This window comes from Poeciliopsis prolifica, unplaced genomic scaffold (assembly GCF_027474105.1).
Source record: "Poeciliopsis prolifica strain line A6 unplaced genomic scaffold, Auburn_PproV2 SCAFFOLD017, whole genome shotgun sequence".
NCBI classification, from domain to species: Eukaryota; Metazoa; Chordata; class Actinopteri; order Cyprinodontiformes; family Poeciliidae; genus Poeciliopsis; species Poeciliopsis prolifica.
The window spans coordinates 7,058,282-7,077,859 of NW_026562392.1; the positions used below are offsets into that span (position 1 = coordinate 7,058,282).

At 37.8% G+C, this 19,578-nt stretch overlaps 1 protein-coding gene across 1 annotated transcript in view; it reads left to right on the plus strand.

Moving 5' to 3' along the window:
* The window catches only part of LOC129367500 (exostosin-1b-like), a 34,477-nt gene extending 14,992 nt beyond the window's left edge, over window positions 1-19,485 (plus strand). The window contains exons 2-11 of the mRNA XM_055042006.1: window positions 3,856-3,949; window positions 8,542-8,649; window positions 9,266-9,385; window positions 11,849-11,981; window positions 12,670-12,788; window positions 13,436-13,531; window positions 15,466-15,555; window positions 15,677-15,837; window positions 15,934-16,105; window positions 16,833-19,485. Coding sequence (XP_054897981.1) covers window positions 3,856-3,949; window positions 8,542-8,649; window positions 9,266-9,385; window positions 11,849-11,981; window positions 12,670-12,788; window positions 13,436-13,531; window positions 15,466-15,555; window positions 15,677-15,837; window positions 15,934-16,105; window positions 16,833-17,018 — 1,279 coding nt within the window. The 3' untranslated portion in view covers window positions 17,019-19,485. The remainder of the gene's footprint in view (window positions 1-3,855; window positions 3,950-8,541; window positions 8,650-9,265; window positions 9,386-11,848; window positions 11,982-12,669; window positions 12,789-13,435; window positions 13,532-15,465; window positions 15,556-15,676; window positions 15,838-15,933; window positions 16,106-16,832) is intronic.
* The last annotated feature ends 93 nt before the right edge of the window (window positions 19,486-19,578 follow it).

A 19,578-nucleotide genomic window follows, 5' to 3' on the forward strand; every position in this document is an offset into this window, starting at 1 on the left:
TGCATTAAATGTGAAGATTTGCTCATTTTCTGCCAAAGAAACTTTATTCTTTATTTCACAGAGAGCGAGCTACAAGATTGAGACGCGTTCCAGCAATGGACTGTTTAATTATTGACCCAACCTACATTGCTGTAATTAAAACACAGCACTAGCTGAATGTGCACATCTGTTCTTTTGTAGTCGTGGAAAATTGATTATCTTGTCTCTCTGTGGAAACTTGGTTGATTTTTATTTCTTTTTTCAGAGGTTAGATTGCTTATATGAGTTCTGCATGTTATTCATCACGCCTTTGTAAGTGTTAGCGTCTCAGTCATAAAAACGACACCTCAAATATGGCAGTTAACGTCTTTACAAGATGTACTCTGCATCATTAACTTGCATTATATGCATGCATAGAACTTGAAATATTATGTCCTACCAAATATTTCATGTAAGCACTGGTGATTGCTATGTATCACACATCAATATTGCATTAAGTTTCAGAGCTTCAATAGGAGTGTTGCAAACAACAGTGACATTTTAATACAACACCTTGATTAAATATGTGTTTCTACAAACCCAAATTGTTGATTTTATTTGCAGCCAGTGTGTGAAAAGAACGCTGAAAATGTAATCGCTTTGATTATCTGTTAAACAACCAGAAGCTTATAGTTTGCTTTTTACCCTCCTCATTAAATTGTCACTGACTGCACAAAGGAAGCAGCCACATAAAAACACTTCACTTTCCCAGCCAGTCAGCAGCTCCTGGATGGTCAAAGACAGTCCACAGTGTGGTCACTCTGATTGGACAGTCGGTCTGGGTTTAAACCTCAGTGGGGTTTGAATGTTCACCACATGCTGTCACTCTGAATGAAGCACTGCAGACCAACCGGCAGCAGCTCTGCTGTTGCAAGAGTTCAAGACTTGCACCTCAAAACACTTGAAATATTCACCAATAACATATTCTTTCTTCAGATTGTATGCATTCACAATATGCCACAAAGTAGTTTTTGTTTATTCTCGTTAATAAATTCATGTAAAGTAACTTGGCACTAATTCTGTTACTGTTCCACCTATTAAAAATGATTGTGGCAAAACAAATGTACTGAAATGAAGGTTGCTCAAATGCATAAGCAGAGTTTGTGATTACAGTATGATGATTAGCTGTGCGCTGTAAAACCCCTGCGCTCGCTAGCGACCATCTGGATGCTGCCGTGCTGAAAATATGGGACGAGGCAGTGTTTGCCTCATACGATGCAGTGTTAATTGCTGACATCCGACATGACTGCGAGGTGCGTGGTGTGCGAAAACATCCTCACTGACATCTGTTATGTTTTTGTGTGACACAAGTACAGCAGTGAGTGGGAGAATAGAGCTGAAGCTACTGGATGTGGCTCCAGTGGAAGATGGGTTCTGAACATATGCCTTTAAATCTCATACAGTATCCAGTGGCATACTGTATGAGGGCTCTTCCCCAGAGGCTGCCATCTGGAAGAAAAAGGAAGAATGGAGGGGGAACATCTGGTTCTGTCCAAGTTTGCATTGGCAAGCTCTTGAGTTTTACAACAAATCTGGGCCAGAAGTGGATCTAAATCTATGTTAGTTTAGTTTGGATACTTGCTTTGGTTTGGATATAGCAGAGATTGTCCAGGTTTATTGATCACCAACTGATATGTTTTTACTCTGAGTCAATGTTTTTTGTTTTTCTGACGATGTGATTAAGGAATATAACTAATTGTTCACACGACTACAATAAAAATAAACATGTATTAAACTTACTGCAGAAAATGGGAGAGAGAAACAAACGGTAATCCTGCAAGCAGCAGTGAAGCAATTATATCATGAATCCCTGTTCGGTTCAGCCCTCATGCTGCTTCTGAGGTTTGCAGCCCTTTTAATGTTTTCAGTTGAGTTGATAAAACCTTTTTTTTCCTCCCCTTCTCTCACATATGTCCGACCACACAGAGAGCAGTGCACATGGTCTTCCAGTGCAGTATCTCCGCTACACAAACTGCTTTAACTTTACATGTTTTTTTATTTCTCTCTGTCTGTTTCCAACAATCTCCCCTGCTGATTCTGTTCTTTTGAAAGTTGGAACTGCAATCTAGAGCGTTTGCAGAAATGTCTCCATACTGTGTGGTGAATCCTGTTTCCCCAGTGGCTCTCTATGGCAGAGATTCAGTAGTGTTGTCTCTAACAATAGTCGATCATTTGATTCTTTGGCTCTTAGACTTTTTGTTAAAAAATGATTGCCAAGGTTAATTATGTGTCTCAACAGATGCAGTATTAGAGGAATAAAAACTTAAAAGTGAGACATCACAGAGCTCAGCCTCAGCTCAGAAACTAAAGATTTGAAGTAGGGATTCACTGATGTGGAAATCCAGGCTGATTAAAATATTAAAATTCCAATTGTGGCCAATATTGATCTTTTTTGATATTTTCCGAACCTTTTCAACATAAAGAAAACAACCATACAACTGACATCAGCTAAAAAAAACAACCGCAGCATCATTGTCGCTTAACAAACCTCTTTTCCGTCAAGAAGCATAAACCGCAATAAAAGTTTCTTAATTTTAAATGCATGACTAATACAGATTTGTTAAAAAAATACAATAAAAAAAGACCGCCATCAGCTGCTATGATGTTGATACCAATATATTGTTCAACTATAAATTAAACCAATAAATGCTCCTGGAGTTGATATTAAATTGATGTCTTTCCCACAGCGACCCGCTGCTCTACAAAGCTCGAACCGCCGTGTTGCTGAAAAAACATGAGGCAACTTGATGTAGAACTCATCAATTTGGGTCGGCTAGATTACTCCAAAAGTGATCAGAATAAGTAAAAAAAAACAACCTCATCATTTTTTTTTCCTTCAAGGAGTATTACAATGAATTTATAAAAGCGCTCTTCTTTTTTTTTTTTTCTTTTTTGGCGGGGAATTTTAAACTCTCCAGCAACAATATCTGAATTTAAAAATCGGTCTTGCACAATTTATACTTTTTAACAGAAATGTCCAGATAGTAACGCTGACTGGAGTCAGATGTTCTATCAGAACATCCTAAGATGTTCTGATAGAAAAAGCATCCTTGATTCTGCAAAAATGTCAGAATCACCATACACATGTGATAAACATCCAACAGTTTTGCTGTTAAATGTCCACTTTATTTTCAGTGTTTCAGTGGAAGAATTTAATGCTGCTTTTTCATAAACGATCAAGCCTTAAAACATGAAAGAAATTGACTATCTGAGATGTGCCAGCAGCAAACAGCATGACATTTTCACGGTGCATAAGGGCTTGGAGTCTGGTATCAGTTGTAATAAGTTTGCATAAACAAACATCAGGTAAGAGAGGGTTGGAAAAATGGCTCAAGGACTCTGCAGTGTCTCTCTAGCTTTTGCTCCTTACTTTTACATTCGTTATGTCTTGCAAATGTGACTGCGGCTTCACTTCGCAGCACACATTTGCATGTGTGGCTGTTGGGGGCGGAAAAATAAAACCCGGAAAAATTACACTTTCAAATTTTCAGTCCTACTTAATGAACCCCAACCTAAAGCCTAACAAGGCAGAACAGAAAAAGAACACCTTTCCTCTCGCCTGCATACATACATTATCGGGGAAAGGAATTCCAAGCAGCTTTCCTAATCAGAGCCGGTGTTGACTGAGGGCTGAATTGGAGAAGGAAAAGCATGCAGGTTTTAGTCGGGCAGGTGAGAGGGCAACTATGCTTAAAGGGGAGAACAATCGACAACTGAGATTTATGCTAAAAATATGAATGTGTCATAGGAATTCCTTGCTCAATCAATGTTCTGAAACTCTGCCATGTTTGTTTTTTCTTGTGAGCCTATAATTTGTCTTTCTCCATTGATGTGCAGGTATGACTACAGAGAGATGCTCTACAACTCTACGTTCTGTCTGGTTCCTCGGGGTAGAAGGCTGGGCTCCTTTCGTTTCTTGGAGGCTCTGCAGGTGAGTGAGACTCAAACACATCTTCCAATGTGAGCATTTCAGACATGCGTTCACATTTTACTTGTTTCTAAAACTACCACCACTTCAGAATAACGACTTAGCATTTTTTTTGTATGTTTTCTAAAATAAAATAAAAAATAAACTGAATAGTAATGGCTAGTCCCAATAAGCATTTCATAAATTAATCAGAAGATGAATTAAAACAAAGTTGATCTTTTCCACTATGATGATTAATATTTTTTCTTTAGAAACCTCAAACTTCATTTTATTTTCTGTTTTGTGTCATTTTTAATTCTGTTTATTTATTGTTTTTGTTTGTTGTGTTTTAGTTGGGATATTTAGAATATGTTCCAGTGTTTAGGGTTCTTTACAATATTAAAGTTTACTGATCGTTTAGAGGTTTAACTTGCATTATATCATTAGCTATGTCTCGAATATAGTCAAAACAGCAATGTTAATGTTTATCACAGTAATTACAGGGACGATTTATTTGCTATTGTGAGAGGCCTATTCCCAGTGAAACAGTTGGCACAATTAGAATCTATATCACATACATATTTTCTCTGCATAGTGGTAGGAATCTTTAGCCAGTTTGCTGTTTTACTCAATGCTAATACAAAATCAAATATGAGTTGTGTAATCAGTCCATCAACAGCAGAGATTTAAGCACCATTCTCTCAGAAAGATGAATATCTGGCGCTGGAATCCCTTCTTAACAGCTGAATTTGTGTATGTTTATTACATCCCAAGACACACCAAAAGATAAACACTCATAGATGTTCCAGGTTTTGCTGAACATTAATGGAGTTAACTATTCTGACCATTTTTCTTTCTTTTTTTGGTGTTTTTTTTTTTTTTTTTTTTAAAGCACCAACTGGGCCCCACAGGCCATCTCCCACACTCAGTGATTTTGTTATTGTGCTTCCAATGTTTTTTTTTTTTTCTTTAGCTGCCTCCGACTGTGTGTCCTCACCCTGTCATTATGTCTCTCATGTTGGAGTCGTCTTTTCACTTCTGGCTTGTCAGCCACCTACTCTTTTTCTGACTCTTTATTAATACGTTTCTTCAACTTGTGGAAAACAAAATACTCTCCAGAGGAATATAACTATAAAAATATAAGATGAGACAAGAAACTCTGCTGATTTTCTTTTTTCATTCCCAGTCCAGCAATATCGCATCGCTCTACACTCGCAGCTGTGTGTTTGCATTCTTCCGAATATTAAAGCATCACTCTCACCCTCAAAAGTATTGACGGATATTACACCAGCTTCTCTAACGCCCCCAAAAGGCTTCCTTTCACCTGCAGCCATATATATACAGCTACTCTTGCTAGTAGATCTAACGTCACATCTAGAGAAAAATTGTATCTCTGATGCAAAACTTCCACACCCCAAATATTCTTCTTAAATTTTATTCCCACAACTTGACTAATAGGGTTAAAAATGTATTTTAATGGGCATTATTGTTTAATGTATGTCTTACTGAGGTTGATGTCAACAAAACAAGACCATCTTGGTGTGTAAAATGTAAAATTTTAACCTTTCAGAATTAAAGCCTCTCAATTATTTTCACTTATGTAACTATTTAGGATGGCAAAAAAATATTTTATACTGGCAGCTTTTTCATTGTGGTCCCAAAATCAGATCGGTGTGAGTCATGTGATTCCTAGAGATTGTAAGGCTCTCTTGATTTTACACCACGAACACAGTACAAGCTAATGTCGAAATCCACTTAATAGGTAGTTTCACTTCAATGACTTTAATCTTATTTGCCATTCTCTGCATTTTCACTGTGTTAGAAGAACCAGGGCTCTTCTGTTATCAAGTAGAAACAGAAAGCAAGCTGCTAAAGTTCTCTTCAAAGAGTATTTCTTTTCAAATGTAGCATCATTAGGCTCTTTAATTCCTCTAAAATCCATATTCACAGACTATAGGGATAATCTATATTTCTGTAAAGAGAAAATATCATTGTTTGCAAGAAAACCACAGGTGTTTCCATTATCAAAACTAGTAATTAATTGTTTTGCATATGGTTGAGAAGCCTCCCAATGATAAAAGAGTAAATTATGTCAAGCTTATTTCTATACCGCCTATTCATAACAAACATCAGTCAAGCCCCTTTATAAGGTAAATGAATTCAAATCAGGTAAATGCATTCCAGTATAATCCAACACAACCCTACAGTCCACATCAACTAAATTATATTACAGCAAAATAAATTTTGTTTGATAATTTAATACTAACCGATTAAACGTTACAGTACCTATAAAAAGTATTTACTTGGATGTATTACCCTTATTACATAAGGGGTTGTATAAATTAGTGATTGCATAGATAATTACTCCTTTCAAGTCAATATTTAGACGATTTACCTTTAACTTTTGCAATTCTACAAAAAACAATTTCTAACAAAACTCAAAAGGGGCATTCACAACTGATTTTTGTCATTTTGTAGATATCACTTTTAAACTCAATAAGTGATGAATTGCTTAAGATGGTTGTCATTACGTTTTTTTGTTTGTTTTTTTTTCGATAAATGGCTATAACCTGATAATAAATGCAATTGTTACCATTGAAACAATGAGACTGCACTGCAGAAATGGAAATCCTTCAGTCCGTCTGATAAAATACAAACTTGATTTTAATGTTTATTGAGAGAGCTGCTGGCTGTAAATTGAGCTCAAATCAAATTTCTAATGGTTCCTGCAGTTTAATGCTTCCACTGCAGGATGCAGAGTGCCATTTTTAACACCGCATTTATAGATTATGTATGTATTGATGATGTTTATGATTATGTCACACTCGAAGCAGAAAATTGTTTTTTCCCCCCTTCATACACATTGAGCAGGCTGTGCTAATATGAATATACTTCTGCATATGATGCAGAAGTATATACTGCATGTATATAAAACAGTTTGTTTTATGTCAAACAAAATATTGGTGTCTAAACTAATTTTTGTTCAGTGATATTTCAGTTTAGAATACTGTAGTCAGTGGTCTTAGAATAACTATGACCTTTGACCTCAGAAGAAGGTAGACAGTGTGTCTGTAATAATAATTACTTCCCTGAGGAGTTAGTGGCGAGACCAAGTGAGCTGACAGGAAGACATTTGCTGTCGTACAATTCTGGACTGTGGTCTGAGTGTGTGTGTCTATGAATTCACACTCCTGGCCTGAAGTCGGGCAGACGTTGATACATTTCAACCAGTTAGTCGAACATGGTTTACTGTGTCGTCATAGTGCCATAGGGAGGTTTTGAGGTGGACGGCCAGAAAGTAGTGGAGAATCTCAGTGCAGCACACTGTAGATCAGGTTGTGCAATGCAGAAAGAATTGGAGGGGAAAATATGTTTTATGCATCTGAAAGGTTTCCCCAGCTGAAATGTTTTAATGACTGTTGTGCGTTGGTGTGATATTATGACGAAGGAGAGGATTGGAGTGCAGGACTGCTGTGGATTGCTGTATGAGAGCAGATAAGCAGGTAAAGCTTGGCAGCCTTTGAGCAGATTGCTACCTATGCTAATGACACTACGCAGATTAGAGAAATGCACACGCAATCCAGTGCAGGAATGTTTGTGCCGGGACAAACATGCGCATGCACGCATGTGTGTGTGTGTGTGTGTGTGTGCGTGTGCGTGCCCAGTGACCAATCAGTGAATGAAATCCCACTTAGCAGATTACAGAGCCTGTCACTGCTGGCAAGAGGCTGCTTTTACTGTCCCACACATACACACACACTCAGCTGACTGAATCAGTTTGTAAGAACATGGATCCAAACAAACACACATACTGAAAGAATATTAAGCTATTAGAAACAGGGGATTCATGTTCTGGTTTGCTTCTGCTTATGTCCTTCTGAACATGATTGTTTCTGAAATGGTGCTTAATATTGTGTTAAGTTTGAGCAAGTAAATCAATGAAACACTGATGTGAAATATGTCCAGTTGTCTTTTGTGACTAAGCCTGTCATGAGAAGCAATAAATCAATTAATCGCTTGATAATTTACATTTTGACAAGATGCTCTCCTTTAATATGTTTTTTATGTTTTTGTTTGTTTTTAATAAAAGTGATAACTAGCATATTTTTCTGTTTCCCTATGGAAGCTGAATAATATTTTTTGAAATGTAATTTTGGTTAGATTTCATTATCCATTTTAAATATTCTGTTCTTTTTTTATTTTTTTTTTTTTTGGATGTGTCAAATGTTCTTTTGAAATTAGTGGGGTAGAGGGGGTTTGAGCGGTTTTACTTGCATTAATATGCCATCATTGTTAGTTAAAATGGCCTCAAGGTGACAATATTATCATTTATGACAATCATTTCTGGGTCATTTTATCATCCAGGAAAATTTATCATGACAGGTCTATATGTGACTACACAGGGATTTAGAAATGTCTCAGATCTAAGTTGTTTCCTGTAGATCCTGAATATACAGTAAAGTAATGATCCCTGAAAAGTTCCAGCTAAATATAAGAAATTTAACACTCTGGAGTAGCTTGATTCTCCAAATTAGATGCTGAGGGCTGTTTGTTTGACTAAATGCACAGAAGATGGGAGAATGCTCATCTTTTGTTTGCACATGATGATGTTGCAGGCAGCTTGTGTGCCAGTGATGCTCAGCAACGGGTGGGAGCTTCCCTTCTCAGAAATCATCGACTGGAACACAGCAGCTGTGATTGGGGATGAAAGACTACTGTTGCAGGTAGAAACACTGTGAATAACTAAACTTTAAAACCTACATTGGGTTTGATTGCTTTGTTTTGTTGAATTTTGTTAGAAATGCTCCAATTAGGTTCGTGTTACCGATTTCCGATGTCAGGTTGTTTTTTTTTACTTTGGCCCTGCACATTCTAAATTTAACCAAGTCCAATTTCTTCTAAACGGAAGATCTTCGTTTTTGCCTTCTCGTGATGACGGGTCATTGAACTTGTCACACATTTTAGATGTTTTTAGCATTGTATATTTGCAGTTGGCACAGATTGCTTTATTTTCCTTAATGAGTACCTTCCATTGGTTGCATGAAAGCTCAACTAGATAAAACACATCTCCCCTGTAAAACATGCAACCTTCCTGTTATCTGTTGGAGTCCCAATTTCTTAAACAGACTTATTAATGTTCTTCCTGTTTAAAGCAGACTGGATTTCTGTTATTTTACACATCATTATAAAACATCCTTTTCTTGTGTTCATCTGTAGTAGGAAGTCCACATTAGAGTGCCTGCATGATACATTAAATGTTTTATGTTCTCACTAAAGTGGGTCAGTTATCTAATTGTTGGTTGTTTTTTTTTTTTTTGGCCCATCCCATCTCTGTCCCAGATCCCTTCGACAGTACGCTCCATCCACCAGGATAAGATCCTGTCTCTGAGACAGCAGACGCAGCTCCTGTGGGAGGCTTACTTCAATTCTGTGGAGAAGATAGTGTTGACTACGCTGGAGGTACAACAACACATACCAAACACGCACATAGGAATTCACACTGTCATCTATTCTGTATAACCCTAACCTTAACCCTTGTATTTCTACTACGGATGGATTATTGAAATAATTGTCAACTAATTTGGTGATAGAGTAATTGTCACCTGGAGTACACAGACTCAAAAAAGGCCAAATGCTGAAAGAACAACATAATCAGAGTAGGAATGTAGAAAATATATGTGCATTTTGCATTTAATATGTGTAAAAAGAAATTGTCTTTAAATATTTAATATTCTTCCCAAAACTCCTCAAGCTGCAGTTTTAGCTTCACCTGATTTAAATTCTGTAAAAAAAAATATATATATAAATAAATAAAAATAAATAAAATCCCATTTACCACCTTTTGGTATCCAATTATAAATTGGTTAATCCAAAAGTAATCAACAAAACAGCCCTACACTGAATTGCTATTAAGTCAAGCAGAAAGGACGGAGCTTGTCACATGTTGATGTCACAAGCATGTTTTAGCTGCAGATTAATCCCCCTACAGATGATCAGGCTTTCACTGAAGGAATGCTATGTTATTACATTTTAGGCAAAAAATATTTTACTCGCCTAAAAAATTCATTGCGTTTGTCATTAGCATCTTTTAATGCATTCCTAATATTGTATAACGTAGCTTAAATTAAAAATCTGCACAATGTGCCAATCTTTTTAATCCGATTAATTGTCAGAATAATTGCTAAAATAATTGGTAACAAATAATTGTTAGATCCAGCTCTATTTTCTACATTAATGTAAAAAATTCCACATTTTGTTCATAAAAGCTATTTATTTAATTGTTAGATCAAATAAACAAGTCTTTTAAGGGTTATCAAGTGAAAAATCTGGATATCAACCATATGGATATCCCAGCTTTGCAGTTGCATACAGCTGGGAACTGTGTAGCTTCTCGATTGAGTAATACAATCTAGAAGGAGAGGGCTGTCGTAAGGAGAGGGCTGTCAATATTTTTGATGCAGCATCCTGTTTTGTCTTGCCTATCAATCACATCAGTAGTTTGTTTCTGTCAAGCTCCATTTATCTGCCTTCCTCCCGGTGAGTACCAGATGATCAAGCTGCTGCCAGCTTAGAATTGCAAACGGCTGAAGATGAGAGCCGAGAAGAATAGAAATTGACAAGGGTGCGAGATAGCAGCCGAGGGAATGTCTAAAGTTCCTTATGAGTACAGCAGGCTTTGTGTCGGCATAGTTCATTGTCACTAAGCTCACAAGCACCATCGGCATTATACCTTCATGTCAGCAGCGGACCTTGAACTTTAAAGTTGTTGGTAAATTACCTGAGAGACTGCTGGAATAGAGCAGCTTTTCGAAGTTATCTCAATGTTGTGTTGCATGTGAGACCGAGCCAGCAATAGGTCACACCATTAGCCTTTATCTTTTGATAAAAGCAAAAGCACTGATGTACAGAGGTGGATTTTTCTCAAACAGCACAGCAGCATGAAGTTGCAGAACCAAGCAGCTTATCTCCAATCTGTTTGCACTCTCCGTATCTTAACTCTTTTCCGGCTGTTTTTATGTGATTCCAAATATTTTACTACAAACTCTGGCTGCAACTGATTGTCAGATGAAAAAATTCACATTCTACAAAGTTTTCATTTAGCCACGTAATCCTTTTTCTGCAATATTAGAAATACATTAAAAGATGCAAATAAATAAATAATTCAGTCCCTTTTTTAAATAAGAAAGTAAGCTTTTTATTTCCCAAATTGCAATACAATTGTTGCATGATTTTTTTTTTTACCAAATGACAGTTTTTTTGAGTCTGCACTAAATTAGTTAACGATTATTTAACTAATCAATTAATAATCAATTAATTTGGATTAATTTGATTAAGCATTGCAGCCCTACAACAAACGTAACAGAAGTGACGAGTTGCATTATGTTTTAGCCTTTTTCTGTTGCTTCATTATTAATTCTGACGATCCTTGACATTTTATAAAAATATCTTGTACCTCGGTTCTCAAAAGTGTTTTTTATCAACAGGGAATGATTAATGCTGTGCGAGAAAAAACAACGTATGACAGTCATATTATTTATTTTTTCAGTCTGAAAAACAAAATTAATTCTTAATGGTTGACTTTTAAGAACTGAGCCAGAAAAAACAGAGTAAACTTCAAAGCTTTTGTTTTCAAAGATGAGATGCTGAAGGGTGTTATTTTATTGCATCATCAGCAACATACCATAGCTTTTTAAAGTTTAAGTATTTGTTGTTTGTGTTTTGTTTTTGTTTTTTTTTGTAAATAACTATTGAATGTTCATCAAAACTTATTACTTTCAAGACATGCCGTTTAAGAAAAAACAGGCATCTGCAGTCAGTTGAGTTTGTTTCTAAAAAATATAATTTGAAGCAGATCAGTCGTAGTGATTAAAATTATGTTCTTTATGTTTTCTTTTAATGATCCGCCTTCCTCTATAATGTTAGATCATCCAAGACCGCGTTCTGGAGCACAACTCCAGAAGTAGCCTCATGTGGAACAGCCTTCCTGGTGGGCTCTTCACTCTCCCTCACTACTCCACTCACCTGGGGGATTTCCCCTTCTTCTACGCTACGCTGGGTCAGTAGGTTATTGCTACGCCTTGTATTGTGAGCTCAGGTCACTTAATACCTTATAATATCTCCTTACAATAATTTTACATTTTTGACAGATTTTTATCTCTGTCCCAAAACAGACAACAACAAACAAACAAAAAAAGAATTAGTAAATTAAGACGCCTCATATAAACACCTACCGTCATGTTATAGAATTATAACCTGTACTTACTTAATTCAAAAGCAGAACTGCTGCAGATTTGGTTTTCTCAGCATAATTTTACAACTCATGTTTTTTTCATACTACAATAATTACATGTCCCTTTGAACTTATTTCTCTTTGAACTTGACTTTCTGTTTATGTCTTGGTATCAGGATCATCAGCCAGAAACATTATGTTATCTTTCTAGCGGGTTCCATAGACCTTGAAGGAGTTTTTTCTTTTTTTCCAAAAAATATTTGTTTGAATACGAGACTAAACCAATTACGAGCTGATAACAATCAATTAACAAAGTTTTATTACGCTGACACAAAATAATTTTCACTTAATTGATATAATCCAGACTTACTTATTCATTGCGTTTTGACTGTTTAAATGTCCACATATTTTGTATAGGTCCATAGTCATCCATTGCAGTTAGATTTCTTACTCTGTAAGCGTTACTGTTTGCAAAGCAGAACACGTAATGACAGTATTATGTTCCCCCCTGCAGGTATCAAGCCGTACCCGAAGTTTACAGCAATCATTCATGTGGTCACCCCACTGGTCTCCCAGTCCCAGCCAGTGATGAAGCTGCTTGTAGCCGTTGCCAAATCCCAGTACTGTGCTCAGGTGATTGACACATTGATTCCCACGTGGTCCTCGTGTGTTACTCCATGAAAGTATCATTGAGCAAAATGGGACAAGAAGGTTGTCCCATCCCCAAACAAACCAGTCTAAGCGGTTTACCAGCTAACGGAAACAGCAGAGCAGCTTGGAGACGTCATTATGCAGGTGTAATTTCTGGGTTCTGCCTGATCAGTTGTTGTCTTTAAACTGCTTGTTAAATGAACTTATTCACATTTGAGGAATGACAGAAAGATGTTACGATCATTTGGAGAATATTCTGCTGCAGCAGATCCAACCTGTCGGTCTTTATTTTTTCCTCATGTTGTTTTAATATTCCTATTCACACCTCAGGTGTAACTAAGCTGCTGTTGTTGTGCCTCACATACAAAAGCAGTATGTGAGCCACATGTGACGTCATGCTATAAAGCTGTTTGAAATAATAATGCTGAGTAATATACTTCTGTGAACTGCAGCAGTAATCGTTTTCTTTTTTGTGTGGAGGGCCAGTTCCGCAAACAGAAATGTAGATTTACATAAAAGTTGTGCTCTAAATTAGTGTTGAAAGACAACAGTCGCCTTAATCAAAACAACTTCTACGTTAGGAAACATGCAAATGAAGATGATTCATGTCGCCTGTTTCCTCCATGCAGGTGATCGTTCTTTGGAACTGCGACAAGCCTCTTCCTGCCAAACACCGCTGGCCCTCCACCTCGGTCCCTTTTATTGTCATAGAAGGAGAAAGCAAGGTAAACCTCTGAGTCAGAATCCTCCGCCACTGAGCACATCACTGCATTTTGCCCTAGAAGTCACAACGTTTTGACCTGGGCTGTTTACGCACGTTTGAAATGTTGGAAAACTGCTGTCAGGTACAAGAGTTAATCCATTAAGGATATTCTGAAAGAATTCTTTTCTGAATATCCTTTTATGCCTTCAGGTCAAATATTGATTTGTTAAAAGAAAAAAGACATTGATGAGGTAAATATCATTTAATTCTTTGGTTGTGTCCCGCCATTCAAAGCGGTTGTAATGAGCGCTCTGGAAAGTCCATAAAGTTCCGGTTTTACAGCCTGTTGAATAAATGATGTTAAATTAATTTTTATGACATTTTAAATTACTCCAAAGGGAGCATTAATAAAAAGCTGCTTCACAGGGTCAGAACATTTTAGAAAAATCTGACAGCCATAAAGAGTTTTCTGACATCAAGCTGCTAATGTCAGGAAATAATATTTGGACTCATTTTCTCGAGGTCTCGCTGAAATATCAGTCATTTTTTTCAGAATATACTTTGCAGTACTAAACATCCATCTGATGTGTATTGGAAAGCACAAGATATTTGGCTTCCCTCTCTGCTGCACAACAGGTTGTTACAGCTGGATGTATAAGAACAAATTACCACGTGCAGAAAGCCTTCGTTGTTGAGTCTGACAGCTCACTACAGTGAACTCACTTCAGCACGCTGCCATAATGCCAGTTTTACTCTCAGCTGATACATTCATGTTAGGAGTTTGTCATTGAATAGCTGTAATACAATCCACCACAAAGAACCTGCTGTTTATTTCTTTCTGAGAGGAAAAAAAAAACTGTGAACTCTGACAATGACATTTGTTCACTGGGAAAAAAATTCTGCAACTTTTTTTTTTTTGAACAATACAACTAAAGGGGATGTTTATATATACATCTCAGTTGATCAAAGGTTCTTGTACTTTTTAAAAATTGTAATCCATGACTTTCACTTTTCCTGAGGATTACAGTGGCTTTTTATTTTGTAGCAAACAAACTATGAGTTGGTCCTAGGCCAGTAAGTGATACTGTGAGTCTGTTTCTCTTCTTAATGCCCTGTGAACCCTAGCATCGCATCATAAACTATTTGAAGTACCAGAAGGTGTTTCTAGTTGTACCCAAAATGATTTATATGTTTGGGAGAGTTAGGTCTAACGTATTTTTTTAAATTCTACTAATGTGTTTCTTTTGGCTGGAAGTGATATCAATGATTAGAGTCTCTTCCAGAAGTTGTGCAGGGAATGAAAAATTAGACCATTTTCTTTCTAAAGCCTGAACAAAACTGATTTCTTTCTTCAGAGTTGATACTCCTTTTATTTTGGTTTATCTTTTGAAATGCAAATCTCCTCTCCTCTCAAAAAACAGTCCTTGATTAAATGTACAAACTTTTAAATCCGTATCATTCAGGAGTATGAATAACGTTGTGGACAATAATGTAAACGTTGGGAACAAATCAACACAATACCCCAAATCAACCGTCTTTCTGGGCTGTTTTATGGCTCAGACGTAACTGATGTAGAAAACCTGTGGCGTGAGCAGAAGAGTGCATCAGAGGGAACACTGACGGTCAAAGATCCTTCTCTCTAGATGCTGAAACCTTATGCAAGAGAAGCAAAGAATAAAGCTTATATTGGCAAAATGGGGTTGCAACAAGTATTTAAAGCAGGGTTAGCAACACTTACACAAGTAGTGACTTAGAAAAAACATTTAGTTTTTTTCCCCTCTGAATAAACATTTGCTGCTGTGTTAAAATTCAAATTTATTTTGAAGGTTACTCACTCATCTCTGTTAGGGATGCCAGCACATTTGTCTGCAGCTGCAATAAAATGATGTAACTGTCTACTGACTGTCGGCAACCGTCACACGTCTCTCTGTGCGTTTGTTTTCCAACTCCTACCAGGTGATAAGCAGCCGCTTCCTTCCCTACGACACCATCCCCACAGACGCTGTCCTCAGTCTGGATGAAGACACTGTGTTGTCCACCACAGAGGTTAGCCTCCTGTTATATGAAGAAAGCGTTCTTTTTCACTCCATTTTTTATCATTTTTTGGTGCGAGTACTTTACGACTTTTTTTTTTTTTCAAGTTTTTAAATCTGCGATCTGGCCACAGGTGGACTTTGCCTTCACGGTGTGGCAGAGTTTCCCTGACCGCATCGTTGGCTACCCGGCCCGCAGTCACTTCTGGGACAGCAGCAAGGAGCGCTGGGGCTACACCTCCAAGTGGACCAACGACTACTCCATGGTGCTGACCGGGGCCGCCATCTACCACAAGTACACGCTTTTGTTTTTCATTTTCCACCAACGCGGTTTTGGGCCACCTTGTCTTCTAAGCGCTCCATTGTTCTCCTTGTCACACTCCTCCCACAGATATTACCACTTCTTGTACACCTCCTACCTTCCAGACAGCCTGACGACAATGGTTGACCAAATGTCAAACTGCGAAGACATTCTTATGAATTTCCTTGTGTCAGCCGTTACCAAGCTACCGCCCATTAAGGTCACGCAAAAGAAACAATACAAGGAAACCATGATGGGACAGGTGAGACGCAACCTTTCACATTCACTGGTGATTTGTATGTGTTTGGATGGTGAGATTAATCTGATTTCTTTGAATCTGACCGTCACCATTCAGGGATTACTAATACAGGATTGAAACCCTTGAAAATGCTTAAATTTCAGTTGAATGTTTTCAAGGTTTGGACAGGTCTTAGCTTCTCTCTAAAGTCTCCTAACCGTCCTATTATGTTGCAGGTCAAATTGACCCGTTTTAAAGTTAAACTTTTTTTTTAAGTAGTTGGAAGCTTTTTTTATTTTTTTTTTGCATGAAACTTTTTCTATTCGTCTTAATAGGTGCACACTACATATAAATTGAAAATTGAATATAAGCTAAAATAGTATAAAAGATATTTATTAATAACATTAAATAGTCATATGACAGTGAATTGAATTTGTATTGTTTTTATTTCCAAAGTGTAATGCTGGAAAAGTTTGAAAACTTGCCTTGAAAATGCTTTCATTTTACTGTGGGAAAAGTGTAGCAGCTTATAGCTAATTGACACATCACACTACAAAATGCCACATAGTGAGTTCAAGACCAAAAGGACAGTGTGTAAATTGAAGTTGTTTCCTTCTAATGTGCCTAGATTCAGAAAAAAAAAACCTGTGAAAGGTCACCGGAGCACAAAACGAATTATTCATTTAGTCGTTTCCTTCCTCTTCCTGTTGGAACTCGTTTGTGTTCTGACACTACTCTTTCCTTGTCCCAGAGCTCCAGAGCGTCCCGTTGGGCCGACCCGGACCATTTCGCCCAGCGTCAGACCTGCATGAACAAGTTTGCCAACTGGTTTGGCACCATGCCTCTGGTCCACTCCCAGATGAGGCTGGACCCGGTCCTCTTCAAAGACCAGGTGTCGATACTGAGGAAGAAATACAGAGAAATCGAGAGGCTATAACCCCCGCAGAGCCCCCCCAGCTCCCTGTGCTCTGCGGACACAACAGATGAGGAGCGATGGGTGGAGAGGTGGGGGGGCTGATTTGAAGAAAAGAGCAGACGATACGTTTAGAGTTGGTTCCAGGGAAACAGGAAGTGAGGAAACTGGAACCAACATGAAGGACGCCACATTTTTACCCCCGTCTTCTTTGTTGTCCTTCTCTGTCTCTCCTTTCAACTGCTGCTGTCTTGTGTTTGTCGTTCAGGCGACTGAACTCATAACATCACTAGCTACCTGAACAGGTAAATTTGCTCACCTTTGGTCACAGAGTCTGAAAATTACAGCTTGCTGCATAAAAGTCCCCAACATTAACAAACCCAGTGCAAGTGACACTGTGTGTCTGAACATTATGCACATGTTTGTGAACATTTTTTGCTTCATAATAACTATGAAGATAACACTATTTCGGATCATGTTCAACTATTTTTTTATACAGTGTACAAATGGCCAGCATGACTTTCTCTTCTTTTTTTCCTCCTCTGTTGTCTTAAACAAGGATGGGCAAAGATCCTCCTCAGAGCCCTAAACCAGCTGATGATTGTTGATCTGACAGTGCCTCAGCATTTATCAAAAGGTTTTGTGGATCTGGGAATCTGAAAGATGGAAGACTGGGTGCAGATTTTACACCATGTCAGCCCTGCTGTCTTTTTTGTGTGTGTGTGTGTGTGTGTTGTCTCACTGTGATGTTTTTTTCCATATTACTGATAATGTGTTGCATTTTCCCGAGGATCAAAACGGTTTTATGAGAATATATTTTACATTTGCAGTCGAACAAACAAACAAATGTCTGTATGTGCCATTCTGAACAATCTCCCTCGCACAGAGCCAACATGAACAACTAGGTAGCCCACATGGGAATAGAGATGCCGCTAGAATTGCAGATTATTATTTTCCATTCCTAATGACTGATCAGAACCTGGACTGTTTGCTTGAATACATGCTAGTCTGACAAATGCAGATGCTTCATGTGTGGTGAAGGGAGACTCGGCTTGCCAACACGCCAGAAACCGGTCCATCGAAACAAAAACCGCTATGAAATCTACAGAACTTTTTTTTTTCTTCCTTTTTTGGATTTGGTGAATGAGGGATATTTATGTGTTGGCCCAATTTCACCAGAACCAAGCACCTGACACAGAAGCATGTCTACCATATTTTTGTGAGCAAATATGAAATCTCTCGGTAGCTCTGATTAAAATCAATGAAGAATGTTTCATGATCGACCAGCTGCATTCACGTCAGGCCTAAATCGACCCTCGTTTGTTTTGGATCTGCTGTCAAATTGGGTTTTTTACACTTGCTGGTTTATTAGGCTCTCTCACTTAGAAATGCTCAATTAACAATCTAGATCAGTGTTTTTTGTTAGTTTTTTTTTTTTTTGCTCTGACATGTCATATCAAGTTATCCTAAGATCTTGTGAAGCTGTTTCATGTCAAAGCCAGTAACTCCTTCCTCCAACTCATCCTGTGATGGCTTTCTAAAGATGAAAGAAGAGACGGTTTTGATGAGCTCATTCTCCTCCCTTTATGTGCCAATGGAGCATTTGTTTGTTTATGTTTTCTCATCTGCAGTGGGGAATGCCACACGTTCCCTCCCTAATCACGTGCGCTCTGACTAGAATGCAAGTGAAAACGAAGTGAGTTTTTTTGTTTTTTAGCGCCGGAGCTCCACAGACGGAGTGGGTGCTTGGTGTCGCTCTCCACTTCTGAGAATGTGTCATCGGCGTGAAAGCTGGCCAACAATCCCAGCTGAATGAACATCGTGCTGAAACAGAGTTCTGTTTTAGACATGAACTTGGTGCAATATAAAGGATGACGTTTTCTGTTTTTTTCTTTTCTTCTGTTTTTTAATGTTTCAGAGGGACGAGGTTATGTATTGATGTGCCTTCAGAGGAAATACACTTAAGATTTTTATTTTCGTCAGTCTTGCACAAAAATTCTGACCTTGTTATTTTAATGGCAGTTCTTGAAAATGTTTTCTCTTTTTCTTTTGTTTGTTTTCTTTTTAATCAAACCATAATGGCACCCCAAATCATTCAAATGCTAAAACCCCTGATTTACTGTTAGCTGTTTATTAATACCATTTTCTGTTTTTTACTTTCCTGGGATGTTTGACAGTCCCAGGAACTTACACCTGTCTCCGCTTCCTGCCTTGCGTCAGGCTGCGGGGTTCCAACCCTCCTCCTCATATTCGTCACAGATGCAGTAATTTATGGACAGACGTCTGACAGGATTCATCTCTGGACTCGATTATCCGCCTGCTTCCTTCTGTCTCTCTCTCTCTTCAGAGCCTGCACCCTTTGCTCTTTCTTTTCTTTTTGTGTTTTTTTAGACTGATAGAAAGATGGTTCAAGAAAATCATGGTTTTGGTCATTAATTTTATAAAAACAGATTGAAACAATTGTCAAATAAAAATCTTTGATATGAACGAACTTCATGTGCGTTTATTACCTCTTGCTTTGTTTTTAAAGGGTCCTCCGAAATCTTTTAAAGTCCCGTTTTGCCACAGCCGCAAAAATGGAACT